A 25,332-nucleotide genomic window follows, 5' to 3' on the forward strand; every position below is an offset into this window, starting at 1 on the left:
TCTCTGAAATATCACTGATCATACTAAGAAAACACACCTAGAGCCAAACAGAGTATTTTTGATACAATTTTCCTACACTGATTTTCACTAGAAATTAAACACTTCCTTTTCTTCAGCTAGCAAAAAGCCCTTAACCTGTATTAGGAAACCATCAGTACAACCAGAGCTCCATTTGCTGGCAAAATGAAGCAAATTAGTAGCTAACAAAATACCACTCAGATCAACATCTTTGGCCCTTTTATATTAGTCCTTTTTTCCACCATAGGTTATCAGAAAACATCAAGCACCATATTTGTATGTTGCCAACCATTATCACAAGAGATTCATCAACAAATCCTTTAGGAAAAAGTCTAAATACCCTATCTCAAAGGTTCTGAAACAGATACTTTACAGTCCAGGACTGATGTTTGTGGGGTTTGTCCCACCTCTTTTCTATAATTATTAGAAGTCAAAATTAAATGCTGTCTACCCAAAATCATTATAAAAATATAGATGTGCAGGTTGAAAGTTTACTAAGCAGAATGTTGCTTTCCTCTTATAATCTGCACTATCATGATATCACGTATCGATAGCCAGTCAACTAGGAAGTGTACATAAATGACACTTGGTCATCACCTATATACCTAAGGACTTTCAGCCACATCAAACAGCATGACCTGCAGCAAGGACTTACTACTCCATTGTCCCACTCCATCCCCAGTAACTCAGGTTCTCAGGTTTGTTGCTGACACGCAATTAGCAGAACAAGATCCCTCTTACCTTATACATTCTCAGGGGCTTTCATACTTCTATTTTTCACCTAAAGGATTTGTTTGGAACAACAGTGTATAATAATTTGAAACCTCTTCTGATCATCTGAGTTCATGCTCACTTACTATTCCCTTGGTATTTTTTCCTCTGTATTTTATGTAGCATTTTTCTTCAGTGTCAACCACCATGAATATCACTAAAGCACCAGTCTTTCTTTGGGCCAAAAAAACCCAGAGAATTCCAGGAAAATTCAACTTTGCTAAGCATGGACAGAAAACAAATCAATTCAGTGAAAAGTATCTAGAAACTTCCAGAAACAGGACGTAGCAGGTATCCAGTAACTGTCTCTGAATCCGTTTTGAAGGTTTTCATCAGAGGTGAATACAGATGCACCACTACCAGAATGGGAAATTTGGAGGGGTGGGGAGGGTGGGGGACACAACACCTTAACAAATTTGGGTCTTAAGGCTTCACTAAGAACGTATACCTAGTAACACTTCAGGTAGTTACAATAGTGCTCTCTGCATGATGAAGACCATTTTAAGGTTTTTCACATTATAGTCTTAAAGTTTCATTGTAATGCTTCTAAGTCCTAGAAAGACATGATATGTCAACAAGGAATTAACCAGAGGCAATGGAAGAATTCAAGTTCGGTGTCACTATTTCGTACTGTCCCAAAAAGCTAAATATTTACAAGCTAATAGCGTTATTTACATCCTGTGCTTCCTTTACAGCAAAGGGAGAGAAACAGCCACTTAAAGACAGAACTTATCCCAAACATCCCTATTAGGGTGAAAAAAATCCTTGACCTGGACTTTAGCAACTATCTCAGACCAAACTAGGGTAAGTTTAGATTTGAAGATATAAGGAAGAAATTCTTCGCTCAGAGGGTGGTGAGGCACTGGAACCAGAGCAGCTGTGGATGCCCCATCCCTGGAGGTGCTCAAGGCCAGGCTGGATGGGGCTTTAGGCAACTTGATCTGGGGGGGTGTCCGTGCCCATGGCAGGGGGGTTGGAACTAGATGATCTTTAAGGTCGCTCCAAACCCAAACTATTTCATGATTCTTTATCTGTGTCTGCATTTAGTTGATGACACTCATCCATTCTGTGAATACACTTTTAAAGTCTTCCTACCCTTCTCATGGTTTATTTCAGTTAGCTGTTCTGGCTTAAGAAAGCATTCGCCTATGTTTCCTACTTTACTCCTCTGTACTGACACAAAGACAAAAAGGAAAATGGAAAATAAATTCCCTATATCCTCCCTAGCATTAATTTAGTGTCTCTGTATAGAAATCTTGTACACATTTCCAAAAGGTTTCCTCAATATAATCCAAATCTCAACCCCACTGGTATTGATAAGAATCCAATGTATGTTTGGTTCTACACTTCCCTCTGCATTTCTGAATGGCTGGGAACAGGGGAAGAATAGGAAATCCTGTATAAACTACAGTAGGGTTTAAGAATTCACTATTCACAGTTCAATTCATATGTATACATTTCACAGGACCTGTAAGTTGTTCTTCTGTGAGAAAATCAGCTTCATGAAAGGCTCTCCTTTCCAATAATGGCAAGACACAAACTGCAAGGAAATTCTACCCTAAACATAGCCTAATAACCTTCCAAGTAACTTCAGAACCCGTGTTGTATGAATGCTGTTGAAAAAACAAGTTAGTTTCATATACTAAATGAGATGCAGACTCAGCATCTCAGTTCAAACTGCAACACCATCTTTACTTCAATTAAACATGTCTCAGAATATGGACAAAAGCATTCAAAGCAGTAGGTGATTTTATCCTGTTATTTCCTCCTCGTAACTTTTTTAATCTAAAGAAGTAACTGCTTTACTGAACAGAGGAACTCAGTCTCCTTGTAAGACCATCTTTCATATTATACAGAAATGTTATTTAAATAGTGCTACAATGTAAACACAAAATAAAAGCTTTTTAGGAAGAAATGTTTAATATGAAAAAAGTAAAATGTAGTAGACTAATAAACAATACCTTGAACAACAACTTGGTTTCCAGGAACAAAAAACTGTTGTGTGCCATCAGGCGAGTGTGCTGCATATTGCACAATGGTAGCACCAGGCTGAGGAGCTCCTGAATTTGTCATTGTTAACGCCTGCAGTCCCTGGACTCCATCAGAGGGTGGATTAGAAATCTGGATTGTACCACCTTGAGTTATAGCAACTAAAGATAAAAAGAAAATGACAGGTTAGGCAACAGAAAGAGACATACAACATGCTAAAGCACATCTCCCTTTTTAAAACAAACACTGTCTGATAGGACTCTATGTCCTCTTCTTGTTGAATGAGCAATTGTATGAAAGAAACCCAAAACACATTAACATTAATATTGATTTTCACAAATATGAAGCCTGTTGTGTAGTACATGCCATGTGTCTAACAGGGGAAGAAATAAAACTGCTGCACATATTTTTCTCTGTAAATTTCTCTGTAAAGTCCTGAAATAGTTTTAACACAAGAAGGGAAAAAAAAAAAAGACTGGTAGCTTTTAGCTTTAGAGAATTGCAGTTTTCTACACTAATATAAAAAGATTATTTTAAAAATCTATCAAATCCCATGACATAAAACCCAGGACATCTAGACAGAAGAGTAACAATTCTTCTAACAGTCACTCTTCCTCCTTTTCTTAGTTCAACTGAAAGCCTAGGACAAAAACGTTTTCCCAAGTTTTATAAAGCTGTAAAGAGTCTGGCTTATGTGAAAAGAAACAGAACGGAGTCTTCTTCCTGTGTGGTCAACAATATGAAAAATATACTTTCCCCACAAAAAACATGCTGTGTAATCTGCAGTTTGCTCATCATAATTAAATACTTAGACAAAAATGAAATTCCCTACAGAGTTCATTAATCATCTATGCCTTTTCAAATTAGCATTGCCCTCATCAAGAACAGGAATATGTTAATTAAAAACTTTTAGAAGAGAATCCAGTCCTCAAGAAGTAACAGGCTTATGTCTCTCTGAGAAGATATTTAAATGACAATCATTGGCATTGTACCACCTCAGACCACTTCAAATACAAACGTGATATGTAAGTACAGGTTCAGGACTATCAACTCCTCAGATTTCATGGCCAGGTTCACAATATTTGAGGACATTTTTAAATGTTCAGCTCCAATCATCTGATACATTATTTGTTAGATACCCACATAAATTTTGGAGGTAGACAGTTGATTTCAGATGTTTTGTCTTGACAACAATATGCTAACTTGAAAGTACAGCATAAGGCAGTAACACTCCACAGAGCACTGAAACACTACCAGGCGATTACTTACTAATCACTAACTGCTATTAGCAGATTACTGCTATTCCATAACTTACTAAAACCTCAGATAATTTATTTCAAAATATAAGAATCACCTACCAAAGTGGCCAAATCCAATTAGCTAATTTAGTTTCTATTTGGGGTAAAACAGGGAATTCCTCTCAGGCTGAGCTTTATCTGCGGCAAGGCTCAGCATACCCTCTGGTCCCACCCTTAGGATGGGGAACATCACACAACCAGATGCACGCTACAGGCAGGCTCCGTAAGACATTGCAGGAAGAAAAAAAAAAAAAAAGAAAGAAAGAAAGAAAAGAGCAATATGCTGGTTTTGTCTGGCCTCCAAAGCAGGAAGCGCCCCATTTGGGGGCAGCTTAGAGGAAAGAGAAGTAAGAATAAATCATTGTCTCCTCTGTTGTTCATTAGGTCCAGGACAATAGCAGGTTCTCAGTAGCATCCGAGCTTCCCAGCAGAATGTCAGTACCTCCCAGGGAAGTGAAATTTACTCAAACACTGAACTCACACAGATTTAGCACCAAGAAAAAAAGGTGCTATACCATTATAAAGAATGTCTATACTGTTAGAGTACCACGTTACATAAAGTCAGTTCAACTGTTCAGTTAGATCACAATTCAGTTCTTTTTATATAACAGAGACTGTACTCCACTCTCTCTCCTATGAGACTGATTCCTACCCTAGTATGAAGATGACACTCCTCCCACCCTATTCACTGCCCTAATCCCAACCACTGCACACATACTTCTTGTGTTGGAGCTTTACTTGAAACTGTGCCTTCACAGAGTACTGGATTATCCCAGACAACCCCTGGTTTTGTACATCATGCACGTGGATGCAAAAGGCAGCTTCTCTTAGCTAGGACTGAAGGTGAAACTGCCACCATTCTCTGGGTATGATCAACACCTCTCATTCACAAAGATCAGATCTTTCCCTCCCTCCCAAGACAGGGAAAAGCTGGTCTCCCCCAGCGTATTTCCTAATTCTGCAATTGATAAAAATTGTTAAAAACCTTTCCTAAGACAGCAAGTAACCAAAACAGATGGCAAAAGAACGAGTTATTTTCATTTTCCCTGCACTATTCCAGAAAGAACATCATGACACACTTGTGCAAGAAGGAAAGAAGGAAGTTGATTCACAATCTCCATCTAAGCAAACAACTCATGTGTTTAGACCACCACCACAGGTGAGGCAAACCAATTTTTTCAGTATTCAATAACCACTGTGACAGACCTACAGCCAGCAGAGTAGTTCTGTAGCAAATCCAGCGACATGGCTCATACAGAAAGACACCACCCTCGGAAAAAGTGTATATTCTTACAGAAAAATCACAAGGTGATGGATGTAAACCCACATTTCATCTAGCTGGTCATGCCTGTCAGTCCATCTGCTTCCACAGGCCAAAGCCAAGAACTCTAAGGAAAGGAAAATGGTATTTGGAAACCATGGCAACATATCATTTTGGCTGGTAAAAAGTAAGCAGAGAGCAACCATCAGTGCTGATAACAGAACCAAGTAAATTTATCTTAAAACCAAGTATGTTATCAAGATCTTCCAAGAATAATTATCGCGAACCCACCGACACCAACATACAGCCTAAACTATCTTTTCAGCTACTCTTAAGCTGCCTCTCCCATTCAGGAATAGAGAGAGAAATAAAGAAAACCAAGGATTCAGCAAATTTCATGACATATGGTATATTTTAAACCAGCCCACAGGAGAGATAGCTGGAGTGACACTACAAGGCCAGCACTTCATTGCCATGGACACTACAAAAACCTTATAAACAAACTGCTTGCTGCCTACACAAGAGAACCCAGGCCACCAACACTGCTCAAGGAGAGAGAGGTACTCAGATACAGTGATGATAAGCAGACACAGAGAAATAAAGATAAAATAGATCTATGTAGTGACCTTCTGCACTACACCCAGCCAGAAGTCAGCAAGGGAGATGTTCCAATCCCACACAGCCTTCCTGGGTTTAGGGGACCCCAGGCAGGCAGCAGTACAGCTGCTCAGAAATGCTGCACATTTGTGCTTTTTGGGCCTGCTGTCAGAACTAGAAGCCAACAGCCAAGCTCTCTTTGCTAAATTCCGAATGAAGACTCCATCTACTACAAGGAGATTACCATCCTTGCTACCACTTGGATTCAACCTCAGATGTAACTCTTCAGGCCAGCAGTAATTTTAAGGACAAAGGCTGTATTTTTTCCTAACGAGAAGTGGAGAGAACAGACTTAATTGCAGCAAAAGATATATGACATTTTAACTTGGAAATGTAAACTTAAAAACAAAAACATCTAATTAATAAATTGAGTAAGAAAGCAATTTCCAGGAAGACAAGGCTCTCAAAATGTATTTTTAAGCTTCAATCAGTAGGGTCTATGAAGACTGACATTGTGACATCCTGAAGCCAGGTCTCATTATGTCTGAAACTTATTAAATAAATATTTGTAGATTTAGTTATCTTAAATATACTGAAAAAAAAGCTACCAATAGAACTCACTGAAAGAAAAAGCAGCATGAAGCAGAATTCTTCTATGCTTGACCCATGCTAAAGCCAGGCTTAAATTTAGATAAATGAGATTTAATTAAATTTCTATAGACTCTGCTAATGCAAGCACATTGTTAGTGACGCTCTCTGCTCTTTGATTTTTCAAAAGTAAATGTTTGTTTGAACAAGAGACTGAGATTTTCATTATTCTTTTACACACTTCTGTGCCATTATTATTTATGCAAACATTCAAACTAAAATATCCTTCCATTAAGACGTGAGAATGGTCTCCTGTAACCACAAGTCTGGTTTCACAGAGGAATTTATCAGGAGTTTGGATTTCTTACTCATTTCTTAGAAATCCTTAAGGTTTGAAGGCTCATTACAGCTTAGTGTGGACACTACAGCACTTTCTTTTTTAGTCTTTAAACTGCGAATACTCTTCTGAAGCTAACACCACCACCACCCCAAGAAAAAAAAAAAAATAATACAGATTCTGGACTAGATAACTGTCATTTAGCATGACCAGAAGTCCATGGAAAAGAGCATTTCAAATGATGGACATCACAAAGCAGATTTTTATGTCTGCACCTTACAGGGCGGTTAAGAAAAGCAGCTTAGGAACTCCAAGCAAAATTGCTTTCTATGCAGAAGCACAGATTTTATATGCTCATTCTGCTTTCTCAGACTTGATAACAACTCAGTTGTACAAACTAAAAATAAATGAAGAATTCCAAGGGTGACTAGAACACTGCATGCAAAAAGACATTTTATCTTCTTTTATATTCTACTGTTCGTGTTTTAATAAACTTCTTCTGTTCTCAAAGCAAAGTTTCAGAAAACAACATTCCTTTTGTGATTCTGCTGTCATTATATCCAAGGGAAAATACCTGCATTTCAGCAGGTCTATGCATACAAAGACATTAAAAAATACCTGCAGGAATGAAGCTTTATCAAATACATAATTGGAAAAAAAAAGTTATTAGAAAGGTATCCCTTAGATGAGATACGATTAAGCACAGAGAAGATATAGAGAGCAAGTTATGCAATGTTTTCAACATAAACACAGGAATTAAAAAAAATTAGAGCATAGAACTGTGAAACTAACTTTTAGCCTGTGTTTGGATAAAGTACCAAATGTTGAAGACTACAATTGAATTTAATTCTGCAGTTAAGAGAGTGTTAATCGTTGGCAATTTGAGAGATAGATTTGTTTTAAAAATGAAAACTCAAAATTAGTAAAGAATTTCATGCTCCACCCCTACATTTAAAAAAGGAACTCCTCGCCAATTGTCATTTTTCATGTAGCATATTAAACTAATACACATCAAATCACAGCAACATGAAACTGCAATGGTTTATAACACTGTACATGCACACAACACATAACCCAGTGCCAACATTTGTCATTTCATCTGAGCCTCACCTCCACATTTTTAATGCGTAGGAATTCTAGAAGGACTAAGCTTAGCAATCAACAAGCATTAAGAGAAGCAGACTAAAATGTCTGTTGTGCCCACGTTAGGAGAAATTAAATATAAAAATTTAGATTATTTAGAAATATAGAAGCTCTCTTTCTTCTTCACCAAAACATCTCTACTTCATTACGGAACTTTTAGAAGAAAAAAAATGTTCCTATTTGTGTTCTGCAACGAAACACAGATCTTTGCAAACATACTGTATTGCCCTGAGCTAGTCTGATACAGGCTGGTTGGCATGGACATTGGAGAAATTCCAGGAGGCGCTCCTTCTTCCTCCGACTTTTCTTCTTCAATCTTCGGGACTGCAGGAGTATCTGAAGAGAGTTCATTCAAAATTTTTCTAAAAGAGAACAAAGATAGTTTCATATATTTGAAATTCCATATCCATGAGAAATTAAGTCACTGGCTTTTATCAGACAGCTTTGCTGTTACATATAACCTGCCTTTAAAACCAGCAAAAACAAAACCAAAAGTCCTTACCGGTATGAAGGCCTTCTTGAAAGTATTTCCCTACGTTTTTGAGAATCAATTATCTCTTCTGATTCTGCAGACTCATCTGCAATCGATGCTACCTGTAATAGCAAAGTTTCTGAAATTTATAACTTCATTAAAAAAAACGTAAAAAGATTATTCTTAAAAATTCCTTCCATGTTTGCATACAGGAAGTTTATGCACTTCTTAAAAAAATTACAAATCATGTGATCTTGGACTTCTCTTTCCACAACACATCACAAACTATGACGTTAGCAACGCACAGGCACTTAGCTGACATCTTCCATTTCGAAAAAATATAAATAATTCACATTACATTGTTAGTGACATCAAGAAAAATATCGAATATAGATTTCTTTAAATGTAAAAATATTGTACAATTAGCTTTTAAATTAAAATTAAACATTTAAAATGCAGAATACTGCATGAATGCACCTTAGGTAACTGTATACAAGACAAAAACTTCTTCAAAACCACACCAAATCTATTTAGAAGATAAGTTTATTTAAATATACATTTATTAAATTACACTTATCATCACGTTCATAAATACAAATACACTGCTTAGCAATTTCATGAAACTTTTAGAAACTTTTGTGAAGTTCACAATATCTATTTTATTTTCTCAGGACTTTATTAGCATTATTTTCACAGTTTCTTTTCTCTTAGAATTAACAAATACATGAAGGCCTGGAGCTGAATCACACTCTTCACCAGCAAATATTACATTACACAGAACAGAATCCAATTACTGAACAAGAAAAACATGCAGATTTCTTGATTCTTGCAACTATTCAGAACTATTGGTGTATAAGATTTCCAAAACTGAAGCAGTATGGAAATGGTGGTGTGGAAAATTACCTTTTACATAAAGCCCATAATACAGTTGCAGACTAAATACTGTTCTAAACTAACGCTGAACAGGCACTCTTGTCATTAAAAAAGAGTGAAGTGACTAGAAGGCTCAAGTGTTCCACCTGGGTGGTGACTTCTCTACAGCTCAGGAAAGACCAGACAAACCTCGAGAAGTAATGTGGCTGCCAGGTCTCAGCACTTGGTGCCTGAAAACAAAACCTGCATGACCAACAGAAAATGACTGCTTGGAAGGCTCAGGAAGTTCATGGACCTGTGTCACTCCATCTCAAACCTGTACAACTGCACCTTGAAAGAACTACATGTTACTGCACAATGAGGGTTTCTCTCTACTTGTTAATTTTATTGCATTCCAATTTTGTAAAATAAAAATTAAAATTAAAAAAAATGTAGCCTCAATTTTGCTGGGTAGTAGATAGGAATGTTATTAAAACATTATGTGTATCTAATTAAAACAGACCTGGAAATAATGAGAGGCACTTCCGCATGTCTACAAGGAGACAGCTCCAAACCAGGCTTCAGAGCTGACTGGGGAAACACGAGAGCTTCAAGATGTTTGTATTCGTTCTTTTGCAGGATGAATCAATGCTGACCAAAGAGATCTGAAAGGCATTTCCAGTGCCCTACGTGGATCGGCTCATGGATCAACCTTCAAGCCTCTGGCACAAACCTTTAAAGGCACCATTACACAGCCAAGAGCCTGGGCAGCATAACTCAAAGAGAGCTTTCACTCCATGGGATAAAAATAATTAAAAAAAAATGGTTTGAGGACAAACAGCAGGAAAACAAGATCTTGGGGTCTTTAAACATTCTCATTGCACTTACATATAGAGTTACTAATGGCCACCTCTTCCTGATTGTGAAGGCAACCAAGAAGTCAGGAACAGCAGCACTTTGATAAGATGGTAAGAAAATAAGGAAATGGAAGCGTTTTTATGTGGAAGAGGAAGTTTTCTGCAAGAAGTGTCAGAAGTTCATCAGGATAGGAGAGAAAAATGTAATGTTTGTTTCTTCTAATAGCAAGCAGCCATGTCCACGAGGCTCACAGAGGGGAACCAGTGCCATTTCTCCTGGCCATCAGTCTGACTGCTCCAGCCTTAACACGATGTTCTGCATTTGAACAAATATAGCTCACAACAGCCATGAGCTCATGTTCCTCTGTCAATACCTGATGTATTACAGGGAAGAAGCAAGTAGCAAAGTCAAATAATCTGAATTGCAAGCCTTTCTACAAGTAAAACAACAACAACAGAACACAGAACACAATGCAGATAAGCATTTTTTCATCCAGAAAGCAATAGTGTTACAAGAAAAAAAAATTAAATGCCTTCCAGCTTAAAGCTGCAGGTGTCTGAGGGAGAGGTCACACAGGCTTTAACGTCAGCCTTCAAGATATTTTTATTTATGTATTTTATTTATTTATTTAAGCAGACTGATACCATTTTCCAAGTCTCCCACTATCTGGCAGAAGCAGGACACTAAGTTAAAGCCAAGCAATCTGGAGGAAGTGCCAGGTGGCAGGATAAAGTGCTTAAGAAGATCACAGAAGAGCCTAGGCAACCTCTGTAATGCTGTACTGGAGTCCTTCACAGGGCTTTTTTCAAGCATCTTCAAGCCCTTCTGGGAGTGTCACATTATTCGCCATTAACATGCTCAAGTGAAAGCAAAGCAAAAGCCCAGAACTAACAAGTTAGTATTAACCAGGACACAGCTTTCCCATCTCTGTTCCTTCAGGAAAGAGAGCACAGGGTTGACTCAATACAACACAGTCGATCTCCACCCCCTAAGACGACACAGCAGCAGCTGTCAAGACATTCTGGAGAAATTCCTCCCCCTGAGCTCTGAAGCAAGGACTGTTTCTGTATGTATGCCCCAAGGACACCAGCTTAAAGAAGAGCAGTGACAGAATCTGGGAATGACTATAACATGATTATTTGATAAAGCTCACCCTGGCAAATCATAGTTAGAAAGAATTCAAAAAAAAAGAGTATTAATTTTTTTAATACCCTGATTTGCCTTCAAGTCTGACCAAACCCAAGCCTTTTGCCATCTACTGCACTTTTTCAAGAGAGACCTAGGATTTCCAAACTTTACCATGGCCCATCATCTGTGCCTACAAATAAACTACTTAATACCTGGTTAAGGTTTTATTCTTGTTTTCTAGTCTCCAGGATAAATATACTTACATATGCCTTTTTATCTATTATACTTGAAAGCTACTAAAAAGGTTAAAAGCGGCTTCTCAAGAAGCCTGACAATACACTTGTCTTTTCCTTCCTATGTTGCAAGGACTGCAGGTAAACACTTCACATGTAGCTGTTATCTAGCCTTTCTTAGAGATTATCAGTTCTACTTGCAAGAACTAATTCAGCCTTCATTTTCCATTCAGTTTTTAAGAAAAGCAGATCAAAGACACTCCTGCCTACAAGAAAAACACTAATGGGAGGCTTGCCTAATCATTTGCAAAAGAGTGCAAAGTCATTCTCTCCAGTCTGTTTCACTACTTAAAAGCTCTGAAAACTCTCTAAGCATTTTGCACTGGTCCCTGTTTTCTAACATCAGCAGGTTTAAACGTGAAGACTTGCCAAATAAATATTTTGAGGCTGCCCTTATTTTTGCTCTTTACATTTACACGCCCACAGAAAGCAATACCAGATGCTCTGACTTGAGCCTGCTACACCAACAAGGAATCGTCTGAAGCTATGTTTACTTCCACCACATCCAGATGCTCTCAGAAATACAGTACAAGAGACACTTGCAAATTTCCATTCGAATCAGGACGATCGCAGAGTTGAACGAAACGGAAGAACTGCAAGGTACGCTAAAACAAGGTCATGTTATTACACAAACTTGCTGTTGCAAAAGTTCAGGGTTCCAAGACACAATTTCTTAAGAAATAAACAGGAAGCATTAAGGAATCGCTACACAATGCTTGCAGAGCTGCTAGTAGCTGGCTGCTTGCCACCGCCCTCCCCACCCCCACCTTCCTACAACTGAACGAGTAAATCTCCCAGCGCTGGCAGGAATGAAGAGAAGCTGAAGATGAGAGCAGGGGCATGAGTAATGAAGCACCAAATATTCATGAAAACAGAAGAATAAAAGAGCTAACCTGAACAGCTTGCATTTGTGGTGACTGAATGACTGAGGGCTGTGTGGCTTGAATGACACCCTGGACATGAACAGTTTGACCAGAAGGCAACTGCACAAGAGTTACTGCTGGAGATCCTCTTCCAGCACTTGATGCAGCTACAGAAACCTGCAAAAGTTACAACCATCATGTTTAAGAAACACACCGCAAGATTTCAGTAAAGGCTTTTAGAAGCGATACTAAAACAACCTGGTTCTGATGCCGTACCCAGAACAGCTGGAGCAGGCGTGCTTATCTCACACGCAAGTACACAAGTCTTCATAGGAAAAACGTGGTATCTCTCCAAAAGGTGTGGAAAACTGAGCCCTACCAAACTGCAAATCTTCATCTTTTCCCCCTTCCCCCCAGAGACTTCACATTTTCTTTTCAATCAAAAACAACCCTAAGCTATCATGGAGTAAGTCTGCTGCCGCTAGCATGAAGGCTAGGAAGAAGCTCAAGAAACGTAACCAAATATACCAATATTCATTCAAGTGGTATGCTGCAGCAACAAGATACAGAGCAGAATGTTCTCAGTCCAAAAAATATCCACAATTGTTTTGTTTTTGCTTTGTTAAGCTGGAAGCTTAGCTTCAACATTTGGTTTTCAGACAGATGTCTCAAGGGATGCGATAATAGGAAAGAAAAAAGTGTTCAACAAAGCAATGCATGGATTTGTAAATTGTTTTAGTTTAATAAATTCACTTTACGTATTTCACAGTATCAGGACAGAGTTGAAGTACTTTGATACAACTAAAATAAAGTACAGAAAAATCTTTAAACTCAGCAGAGCTGAAGAAAACGGTATCCCCATTCTGTATAGGAAGACACCTGAGCCCTTTTTCTGATGACATTTCAGAGCACAAGCAGCTTTGCCCAGCCCCTGGCTCTCAATCACCTGTATTGATGCTGAACATGCTAAGAGATAGTTAAGCATCCACAGACTAAGAAATAACTCACGTTTTATTCTCTTACTGCTAAAATTGTCATCAGAAACAAATACTGAAGCAAAAGGGAAAACACTAAGATTGATCTCAAGTTCTTTGTGATGAAACATCCTGAAACTCAGAGTGAAAAGGAAAAAAATTACAACTTCATAAAGTCATACGATAAAAATAGATGAGTCTTTTTGAAAGTAAACTGCATTGAAAACTTAATTTCTAACTTCCGTGTGTGCAAGAATACGCCCTGAGTCATATCTAAGATGCTGGTATCTTCCCTTTCCTAGCTTGGTTCTCAGCCCAAGAAGGTAGCTGGTATGAGCAGTGGAGGTAAAAGCAGATGAGAGTGAGAAGAAAAAACATGATTAATGTCAAATTTGAAAAAAAAAATAAAAATTAAAGTATTTTGTATTTTTCTATATTCACACTGAAGATGTTTTTTGGGGGTTTTGTTGTTTTTAAATTCCTAATATTAAATGACATTTTATTTATGATCAGTAAGCCATTGCTCGTCTGGGAAACATTCCTTAAGGCACGAGAAAATGTTTATCTCCTATTAAGACATACTGCTATCAAGAAGAACAGATGTTGGCTCATATTATCTCAAAGAAGCAACGTTTCTAGCAAATGGACAAGAGCTTGTCCACATTCACTATGCAATTGCTCAATTGTTGTAGTAAACTGAAGAGATTTTCAGGAAATAAAACAATTGAGGACATTTTTAATCCCTAAATGCAAGCAGTCATTCCTTAAATGGCATTAAATGGCAACATGTAAATAGGATACACAAGCTCTCTTCCCTGTCTATAAACCAAATACAAACGCTATTATCAGAATACATATTTGAGATCTAGAACATCTTGAACGTCCTGAAGATCACGGTCTATTTTCTGCCAGGCAAAGCTGACATCATCCCAAACCCCAGCTTCAAGGAAGGAGCATGGAGCAGTCTAAACATTTACAAAGCATGCTAACTTTTCAAAACATTACAAAGGCAATTTCACCAAACCTCTCAGTTTGCAGCGCTCACAGATAGCAGTAATCTGCTACAATTCTCTAGGGTATCAGGAAGAACATGCTGAGCACAAACACCACACTGCACTACATACACAGTTGATTAGTTCCTGTGTTTGGTACACAATGGGTCAGGCACATATAAGCAGGAAGTAAGCCAGTATTCAGAATTAAGAAACACTGTAGTCATTTAGAAGCTACTTATTCATTCAGTCTAACCACACAAGGAGGGAAAAAAATAATAGAAAAAAATCACTCAGCTAAATACCCTTAGTCTAAAGTTGACAGTATCGCAGGATGAATTGTTTTGTTCCCGTTAATTCAGATAGGAGATTAAGTGGAGGTGGAGGGTGCAGGGGGAGGAGAGACAATAGTATCTTTAAAGCTGGTTCAAAAACCAAAAGTGATTTGCTTGCTCATTTATATCTACTTTAAACATCTCAATTTGATGTGATCACGGCTGAGTTCCCACCAATTTCTGAAAGTTAGGTGGTGTTCACATTCATGTTATCGCAGTCCCTACGAACTATACTTCGTAGTATAGTATTCTGTGACTATTTTGTCTTAGGTTTGTTTTCCAGAACTATGACTTCATTTCTAACTTCATGTTTTGCATGTCTTCTACAAATTTTTTAAACTGTAAAAATTATTTTGATTCGCATTTCACTTTGAATCGTTTCAAATTGAACAGTCCTGTGTTTGCCAAGATACTTTGGCCATTTGAGGCTATCCTGCACACACACTGACTGACACAGCCCTGGCAAAAAAACATTACTTTCAGCCATCAGCAATGAGCAACGCTCCTTCTAACCCCATCACTCCGAGGGCTTTCTAACACAATGACCAAAAACAATCCCTGAGCAATTCAGCAACACCGAGAGGGAGCAGAAGATTAACACCCCAAGTACCTGATTAAACAGTGCAAGGGTTATGCCCCAGCGATTGCTAAGAGACTTTGGATGTTGCAATATCCTTTGATGGTCGAGCCTCTTACGTGTGCAACAGTCGAGCCCAATAGCTTCAACAAATACCGACCACGTAATCTGTCATGGCAGCATGGGCCCGTACTCTGTATGTTTGGAAATCGAAGAGCTCCCTCTTGCAAAAAGAGGGAAACAAAAGAAGAGGCGCCCTCCCACCCCACCCCTCAAAAAAATAAACATGAATTATCTTTACACTGAGGTACGTGTTCATTCAGGAGTTCAGCTGCTTATCAGTTCTCTGCCTTCAAGACCCACGGCTCACTGAACAGCTGTCCTGCGTACACACGCACTGTCACTCAAGCTCAGGTAACTTTCCCCTACAGAGTACTGCAGAGCTCACACTGACACTCAACCTTCCGTGCCTCAAACATGGCTAGTAGGAAGTACACCTCGCACAGTTCCAGCTGATTTGTGTCTCAGCTGTAGAATTTAAAAGCTGCAAGGACTCCAGAAGTAATGAGAGGAGCGCTTCTGGAAAAGAACAAACCCTTTGTGGGTTCACCTACTAGAAGAGCACAGGACTTGTCACGCTCAGGCACTGCCTAACCTTCATGAGGAAAAGCTGAAGATAGGGAACTTTTGGCCAATTGCAAGGCCAACACCAAAAAGGAAACTCCTAGCTTTAAGGAAGTCAACGTTTGACTGATCTCAGCCACTTGGCGACAGGATACCCTTGAAGAAGCACAAAACAGTGACAAAGCTGCAGGTTCGTAATGCTCTAACATCAATTTTCCTAAATGCCCTGGACTTGCACTTGGCAGGCTGGTTTTAAAGCCATATTCACACTGTGGAGAACTTCTATAGTGCTCATTCTCCTGGGAGCAAGATTTAATGTAACATTTCATGCTGCGAGCCCAAAAGGTAAATGTCCTTGATGTGCTAAACCTGAGCAGTCCTGGCTCCCAACAGCTCTGCACTGCCTGCATCATAAAGGTCCCTCCTAATCCCTCTGACAGCAGTTTTCACATTGTAAATCCTGACCCATGCCTTGTTCAGGGCCAGCACTGTGAGGTCAACAGAAAACATTTCACATCAAGGCAGCAAACACAGCCCTAATAATAGATGGAATATAACAAATGCAAAAACTGATTCAAAGAACTTATCCAGGATGCAGGATTAAATAATAAAAAAAAAAGTACTTTGTCAAAATTGAAAAAAAGTTCTAAGTATATTGCTCTTATTTATTTATAGTTACACATAGTATATTTATGTAGCTGAGCACAGTACACCACAGAATGCTATACAGCCTCTAAAAATGCTGCAAAATGAACATTAATTTAAATAACAATGCACATGTAACTGTTCCAAATATTGTAATATTGTTATCATCAATATTACGAGAATATTTCAGTCCAAATTAACTTATTTTTCTAAGAGCAGCCCTATATGTATTAGCAGATCACCTGTGCATATGAGACAAAACCCACGGAGACATTTTCCACCTCACACCTCTGCTCTTCACTGAGGAAAAGGCATCGAGCTTCTCGTATGGGTGTTCTACACAGTTCAAACAGCTTCTAAAGACAACCAAAACTTTTATAAATATTTTCTTACATAATTCTGTTGGTGGCTGGGACTTAGCATCTGCAGCTGAATTTCTTGCATACCTATCTTGATCTATATTAATTAATTTTATTATAAAAATATCCCTTTAAAAGCAGGAATTGTCAGTTTTGCCTCAATGGATGAAAAATTTATCTCATTTTGCTAGTTTCTGATTTGCTAATTTTTGCTTTTGCAGAAAAAAAAAAAAAGTTTTACTTTCATCATCAAAAATTGCAAGAGCATATAACAGTATCTATTACACAACATAAGAAAAAAAAAAAAAAAAAAAAAAAAAAGCTCTTGTCTCTGCTAATAAATTATGAGAGGTCCCCATAGCACTGGAGATTATCCCACCACACCACAGTTCTCCAGCCAAACAGGATCACTGGTTTCAGAGGGAAGACACCAAGAATGCTTCAGCACAAAAACAGTGCCTGCTCTTTTCATACGATCACCACACTGAATTCCACGGTCGGCCTTTATCACACTAGGTGCCAGGTGTTTCTCTAAAAAGCCTGAACTCCAGAGGAGGAAAATATACTCCTACACAGTTATATTCTTCAGCATTTTGCTCATCATTCCCTGGACAAAGTATTAATTCAACAAAAGGCCAAGGAAATTAATAACCATAAAATTGCACCTGAACACAAGAAATTTTTTTTTCCCCCCTGTGAGAGAAGTCAAATACTGGTACAGGCCAACCAGAGAAGTTGTGGACTACCCATCCTTGGAGATATTCAAAACCCACCTTCACACAATCATGGGCAACCTGCTCTGGCTGACCCTGCTTGAGCAGGGCTATTGGTCTAGAGGTCCCTGCTTGCCTCAACCATCCTGGCATTCTTTGATAACATACACAGAACCACAAACTGAGTATTAAAAGATAATTTATGAAAATGATTTACTTCTGACTGAACAAAAAGAAGGTTGAACAAATATCTGGTTGGAAAAAAAATAAACACGTCACACAGATGTCTGAAAAGCAACCCTCAAGTTCAACAAGCAGACATTTTACCTCTTGGTAGGCACTAACTCATCCTACTTTCCTCACATTCCTGCACAACTTCAAGAAAATTACTAGGAGAGATGACTGGAAGTTGGAGAAAGCTATATGACAGTCACATTCAGTGGCTGCCTTCTCTTAACTGCACTTCTCCAGAGGTAAAAGAGGGAGAAGGAGCTATCTGTGCCCTTCCGTCCCAAATTCACAGGTGCCAGAGCAGCTGCACAGCCATGAATCCCTCAGAAGCGCCCCAAGTCTCCCATCCCACACCCAGCAGAAGCAGGTGGGGATGTTCCTCATCCCAAAAAGTCCCTGCTTCCTCTCTCACCACGGCTCCCTAACCTTCACTGGGACAACCTCTCACCTGCAGAACATGCCAGGTGGGAATGTAAATTACAAGCGTCCTCCTCATCTTCAGCCAAAGCTCCCTGCAAAACCAGGCCTTTCCCCCTTCTCAGCAATAAGCTCTCCTCCCGGGTCAGGCAGACCCACCGAAACACGGTGGCAACTGAGCCTCAGGGTGCCAAGGGGGTGGGCACAGCTTTCTAGCAGCTCAAGGCCAGCAGTGGGTGTCCCACAGGCTGAGTGGTGGCAGGAGGAGCACGGTGGCCTGGTCTGGGCTGGCAGGACCCCCTCTGGTCAGTGGCCACCACCGGGGGCTCCAGGGGCTGCCTGTTGGAGGCCTCCTGGCTCCGCCATTTTCCTCAGCGGCGCCACGCTGCTGAAGCCGCTTTTCTGGAAGGCCCACACAGGGACACAGACTCCAGCTGGGAGCACCTCTGAGCTCTGCCTTGGCTCCTCCTTTTGGTCAGAAGGTCTAAGGAACACAGAGATGTACACTCCAGGCTATTCTCCTCATCAGTACTTCAAGAGTTACTGCTTTTAACTGAAAGACCTAGGGACCCTGCCCAGTACGGCTGAACCTCATCAGTTACCACGACCCAGTACTCAAGTACCAGGACACCAGCAGACTATTGTATGAGCTAATGGCTTACATGTAAAATCTGTTAAGTTAAATTAATTTGAACCATCAAAGAAATGAATTTGAACCACTGAATTTGAACCATCAAAGAAAGATGAAATGAAGGGGTGAAATCAGCATTAAAAAAAATAATGAAAAAGAATTGGTTTCATACTCCATTCAAGGAAAACAAACAAAAAAAAACACAGGATTCCCAGGGATGTAGATATCAAAACCACAACCTAATACCATAAGTTAGAAAAAACAAACAAGGGTTCTACCTGGTGTCTGAAGACCCAGAAAAACCCAGTTGCATTCACTCTTGAAAATAAATCTATAATGTAAATCAAGTATCTAACATGCCACATACATGGCATGAAATAATGGAGCACCCCTCCCTTATAGTTCAGACAGAAATCTTACTAACTTCTAACTTTTGATGTTGAAGAATTTCTCTAAAGTTGTTGGGGTTTTTTTTGTTTGTTTGTGTTTTTTTTTTTTTTTTTTTTTTTTTAAACTCAGTTCCTTTATTTCACAAAGCTGTTTTGAAGATTCTTCAAAGGGGTCTACACAACATCCTGAAGCTATAAATCTTAGCACTGACAAGAACATTCTCTCAAGTGATGAACTTTTCAGTGCTTATTTTCATGTTTGAGAATTGTTATTTTGTCATTTTTATCCATTAACTGCCAAAGAAGTATCCAGGTACGATTACTATGTAGAACATGTACATTTTAGAAACCCAGATACTGTCATCACATGCACAGAGATGAAACAGAACAAGCACAATTGTACTTGCAAGACTAAACAGAAGCTATAAAAAAAATGGAAGTAGGAAAGAGCAATGACTATTTTTATTCATTTTCACTTTTGTTTTGCAACACATCTTCAAGGCACACATTTCCGCTGTTTGATCTTGCAGCCACCTCAATTCTTTAGGACTCTATCCTCATCTGCATAACAAATACATATGATCATCTGTAAAAAGTGTAAAGGATCCCTAATGATCATTCTGCAAAGACCAATCTCCTAGAAGTATCACCTTTTAACAGACCTGACTGGCCTTTTGTTAAATGCAGCAGGTATGGTTTGTAGTATATGCTTGGTATTTTTCCTATTTAATCACAAGACTTACAGCATATGACAACACCATATAAGTTGGTAATTTCATCATCAACAATAAAAGAATCATAACATTCTGAATGTCACTTTATTGATTCTTCTCATCTTTCCACATTTCAACTTACCTGAGGTACTGAGGAAATACGACTTTCGCCTGGCTGACTCTGATCATGAACAGCATCTCTGTCTGGCAGAGAATCCACTGTATTTTCATCTTGTTGCGATTCAACCATTTCCATGGTCATCTGTCTAAAAGTAAGTACACACATATATAAATTTTGCCGTATTAAGGTTTATCAGGCATCTAGGGAGAAAAGAGCCCTATGAGATTCTTTTATATTTGGAGCAGTAAACTAACAACTAACAGTAAACACACAGATCTTTCTCAAACTTGTCAGATTAATTGAAGTCCTTTCTTCCCACTGACTTATATTAAATATTCATTCACATAGCCAGAAGCTACAAAATGTGTGCTTTGGAAAGCTGTGAGGAAGGGCAGTTCTAGAAATGGTTCTCAGGGGAGGAATGAGCAGAGCCCTGGGGTCCTGAGCAGAGCTGGCCAAGGGTTGGCAAGCACTATGCTCCTTCAAAGCCCACCAGCACTGCTTGCAGCAGGTCTCTTGTGTCTCCCAGCAGCCACGTGCTGGCACAGCCCTCTAAAGGCTCTGCTGAGACTGACCCCTGTCTGGGATCTGTACTCCAACCATCTGTAAACTGCTTGGGGCTTAAGACCCTCAGCCATTCTTCTCATTCTGCAGGTTTTAAAATTAGGGCAAGTTTCAGAGAAGAATAAACAACTCCCTGACCCTCAACTTAAACTACGAGTTTAAACTGGATAGAAAAAGCTTCTAAATGTTATCTGCTGTATAGAAATGCAGTTACCTTACGGTTGCTTTTCCATATCTCTTGGCACTCTTAGTCATAACGGAAGATGTGTGTGTGTTAAAACAAGGTTCTCTTCGGCTCCCTCTCTCCTACCACTCTCTGCACTGAAGGTGTAACATGGAACAAGTGACAAGTCACAAGCATTGCCATGGCAACCGTGCAAGTCCCAACAGAACACAGGCAGGGGTACAGGGATACGGGACCTACAGAGCCCAGCGCGCCCCACAGACGCGCTCCCAACTGCGCGCGGTGCTGGGGCAGGAATTCAGACCGCAGGAGGCAGTGGCACCGCTAGGGGCTGTCAGAGGCAGAAAATTATGTTCCTGCAGGCTCAGATCAACCGGGTTCAGGCACTGGAAGCAGGGCTCGGCGAGCCAGGCCGAGTGCCTCCTCCAGCTGTCCCAGCTGGCTGCAAGCTAAGGGCGCTGCGTCCCACTCAGCTCCTTCTGGGTCCACACGGAATAGAGGCATGAAAACACTGCTTTACCTGCGTGCCAACCTGAGACCATGCAGGTAGAGAGGGACCCAGTGAAATGACACAGAGCAGCAGATTTCACACCTGCATTCCTCTAATGGGGTCCTACTGGCCGGATTTAACAGCCTGCCTTCCCGGCAGGACCCCACAAGTTAAGCAGTTATACCTGTCTGGCTATTCCGGCAAACAGAAGTTTTACACTCCGTGCCAGCACCAATTCAGATCAAATTCATAACTTCTTTCAACATTCCTGCCTTCTCGTAGTTATAACGCATCAACTCTTTCGCTAGGTACAAGCTAATTGAAAGGCCACTTAAATGCACCAAACCAGACAACCCTGGGGAGACTTTTCACCAAGTTTTCCACCATAATTTTTCAAAATATTTATCTTATTACAGCATTTCATTTGTATATATGTATTCAATATAACAATAAAAAAGTAGAAAATGTGTTTGTTCCTTAGTAAACTGGGAACATCCACACAGCTTTCACATTTGAATCTGTATCTGGTTCATCTACAAATACCTCCATAAGCTTCAGAAAAGCTCACCCACCAGGGCAGGTTAAATGATGACTATGTACGGGCACCACAGTCATTGCAACCTCTTCCTGTACGACTACAGTCAGAATTAATTCACTTCATACAGGCCTTGAAGTATTTTGTTACCCAAAGTCATATGTCACAGATAACCTACTGCTGAAAACACAAACAAAAAAGCAAACCTAAAAACCAACACGGACGTATTTTCAGCCCACTGAAAACATTTCACAGAAAATTTACCGGGCAAGAGCCAGACTTCATTTCATGAACAAACGGGTTTTATGTTCTGAATTGTAGCTTAATCCTTTACTGATTGCAGAACACTATCAAAAATGTTTTATTTTACTGCTTTTATTATCAGCATCTCTTTCCCAAAGCTTTTCCAGCTGCTGCAGTCCAGCAACTGTTAGCTAACAGCTATGAAAACAGCATCAGCACAGCAGAAATTCCAATAAAAAGTTATTCCTAGTATTTTATAAAGTACAGTACAGGGAAAGGACTGTTTTTAGATGATCTACATTAAATCAGAAGAACAACAGCAAGCATTATATACGTCAGTGAAATGCTGAACATAATTAAGACATGGCATACATGAAAACTCAAGAATTGAAATATATTTTCCACCTATGACTGCGTATATTCTGAGTCAACAAAGACGATTACTTATTTTTAATCTTTAGCAAAGAAGAATAAAAACTGGAGATTTTTATGCTGCTTTTCTTTCTTTATTATTTTTTTTTGACAGCCACTGAATTCAAGTTTACCCTAGAAGGACACTACTTCTAGGTAAGCTAAAACCCACTGCTTTTTGAAAATATGGCTGCATGTTGGAAAACTGGGTCTTGAGTAACTATACTGCAGAAATTCCCAATCCCAATTACAAAGGTCTAACTGCAGTCTACAAAACCAAAACAACCACAACAAATACATAGCTACTTTTAAAATATTCAGGTTGGCATGAAACTTCTATGTGAAGGCTAACTGAAGATACATTGTAGCCTATTGATATCATAATTCATACACGTTACAAGATTAAGAACCTTCCGTAAACATAACCATAGGAATTATTAAACTCACAGGCAAAGGTCACTTGCAGCCACTGGCACCCACAGTGCCATGGTACAGTCACATCACCTTACGTGGGCTCGCACACAGCTCAAGACTGTGCATGCTGCAAAAATTCTGAATTTCACAATCTGATCCAGGTATCACTGTCTTTAGAGCCTTTTCATAAACTCTCAGATTTATACAGCCTGAGCCATACAGGCTGTTTATTTCCTGTATTATCTCACATATCACTTCAGCATGAACACTGAAGTACTTCAATAAATATGAAGAATAAAATTGAGTAGGTCAAAACAATGTTTTTCTAAAACATTAGTTGTAAGAAAGTTATTAACGTAGCACCTACCAGATAATTTCTCTCATGTCTCATAATCACTCCACACTAAAATAAAATTCTGAAAGATTGTTTTCCTTTTAAGATTCAAAGAAAAAAAAAACCTGTTGTCAACCACTTAAAATCCTTTGTATAGGTGTATCAGTATTAGTACGCATTACACTACAACTTCAATTAAAGTCTATCCTATCTATAATATTGTAACCTTCCTCCTGTTTCAAATTAAAATCAATCAAACAATTAGCTTTAAGGGATATAGTCCTAACCTCCATCTAAAATGACATGTTTTTCTTCATTGTATGATTAATGACATACAAGCTTTAGTCCTATATTCACTATTAATACAATCATTTCCTACATATTCTGCCTTAGTTGTTTACAATGACTGGACAGTAATTTTAAATATTAGTCTGGATTTTTAATTTAATAAACAAGATATATCCCTCCCACTAAAAAAAAAAAAAAAAAAAAAAGGTTGGGGGGGGGGATGGCTTTCCCTAACGTAAGCAAAGGCAGCTCATTTTCCCTATGAGCAAATCTTCAGGATCTGGCAGGAAGCTTAACTGTTACCTAGTTAATAACATCTTAATACCTATTACTATATGTATCTACTATACGTACTGAGACCTAGGTACAGTAGCTCAGGAGCAGGTAAACACTGATTAAGATGATGAAGATGCACATAAAACACACCAAAAGCTTCTTCAGCTGCTAACAGCAGCATCACCAATGGGACAAAACTGACAGCGTGAGCTCAAGGGAACAGCAGACAACTGGAGGTCATTGACATCTGTAGGTAATGCCTTCAGTACCTATAGGTGGCATTTTTCAGTATATTTTGTCCACAGGTAAAAGGACAAGGGTAATATCTTTAATGATATGATTTTCTGTGATAAAGATCACAAAAAAAAAAAATCGTTTTCCTAGCAATAGTGATATTTGTTTTAGAAGCACATCAGTGAATATTAATATGAGTATTTGTTGATGAAATGCAACTGCACCAGCAGATCGGCGTACACTTGCAGGCATGACTTTCTCATTGAACACCCAGAGACGTTTTCAAGGTAACTTCTTTATTTCCACAACGCTTCGTACACGGGTGGCTGCTCACAGAGCTGGCTCACGACAAAGGAAGAGGCTCAGAAATACGTTTCAACCCCAGCTCCACGCATCCCTTTGAAGGCTTTTACTCCCGGGGTTAGTTACTAGAAAGCGTGTGAACTCACACAGGCCTATTTCGCGTGGAAGCGCTCACAGGGCGCTAATTTGGGGTGAAAAGCTCGGTTTTTTGGCAGGAGGGCGCTGCCCTGCCCGTGAGGAGCGCGGCACCCAGGCCGCGCTCACTGCTGCTCCCCCACCGCCTCACTTCCTCACGGCTTTGCCCTTTCCCTTCCCCACCCTCCTCTTCCCCACCAGCCCCCAGCCCATCACCTCAGGAGCCACCGCACCCCCAACCACCCCACTACCGGCGCTGAGCCCCCCCGAGGGCCGTGCCAGCACCGGGAGCCGTTTAACCGCTGCGAACCCCGGGGGAAGCGGCCACAACCCCCCCGCTCATCCCCTTCTCCTCAGGGACAGAGCCGCTGCCCGCCCCTCCCGCCCCCCAAAACCCCATCCCCATCCCCTCACCCCCCCGCCCGGCCCAGCCACAGCGCTCGGGCGCGGCCCTCGGAGCGCGCTCCCGACGAGCACGCGCCGCCCCCGCTCCCCCCCCCGGTGCGCGCTCCCGGCGGCGCAGCGCCCCTCTCTGCCCTCCCCCGCCCGCCGCGCGCGCCGCCGCCGCTGCCCCGCGCGCGCGCGGCCCCGCTGCGGGGGGGGGGAGGGAGGGCGCGTGGGGGGTGCCGGGCTGCGCGCACCCGTGTCCCCGCCCCCTCCCGCACTCACCCGGCGCCCTGTGCGCGCTGCCCCCGTCACAGGGGGGTGGGGGTGGAGGGGGATTGGGCCGGG

The 25,332-nt window shown here is 40.2% G+C and overlaps 1 protein-coding gene across 6 annotated transcripts in view; it reads right to left on the minus strand.

Moving 5' to 3' along the window:
* CREM (cAMP responsive element modulator) overlaps positions 1 to 25,332 on the minus strand; it is a 33,145-nt gene extending 7,813 nt beyond the window's left edge. For 2 of the 6 annotated variants that reach the window (XM_032182200.1, XM_032182199.1), the window contains exons 1-6: positions 20,968 to 21,066; positions 20,211 to 20,334; positions 12,499 to 12,645; positions 8,505 to 8,596; positions 8,222 to 8,364; positions 2,751 to 2,939 (exon numbers count right to left, since the gene is read on the minus strand). In XM_032182200.1, the coding sequence (XP_032038091.1) occupies positions 2,751 to 2,939; positions 8,222 to 8,364; positions 8,505 to 8,596; positions 12,499 to 12,645; positions 20,211 to 20,334; positions 20,968 to 21,008 (736 nt within the window). In that variant the 5' untranslated portion in view covers positions 21,009 to 21,066. Of the gene's footprint in view, positions 1 to 2,750; positions 2,940 to 8,221; positions 8,365 to 8,504; positions 8,597 to 12,498; positions 12,646 to 20,210; positions 20,335 to 20,967; positions 21,067 to 25,269 lie in introns of those variants that run through there. The other 4 variants (XM_032182203.1, XM_032182202.1, XM_032182201.1 and 1 more) reach the window with 3 other exon arrangements.

The sequence above is a fragment of the Aythya fuligula genome, chromosome 2 (genome assembly GCF_009819795.1).
Source record: "Aythya fuligula isolate bAytFul2 chromosome 2, bAytFul2.pri, whole genome shotgun sequence".
NCBI lineage: Eukaryota > Metazoa > Chordata > Aves > Anseriformes > Anatidae > Aythya > Aythya fuligula.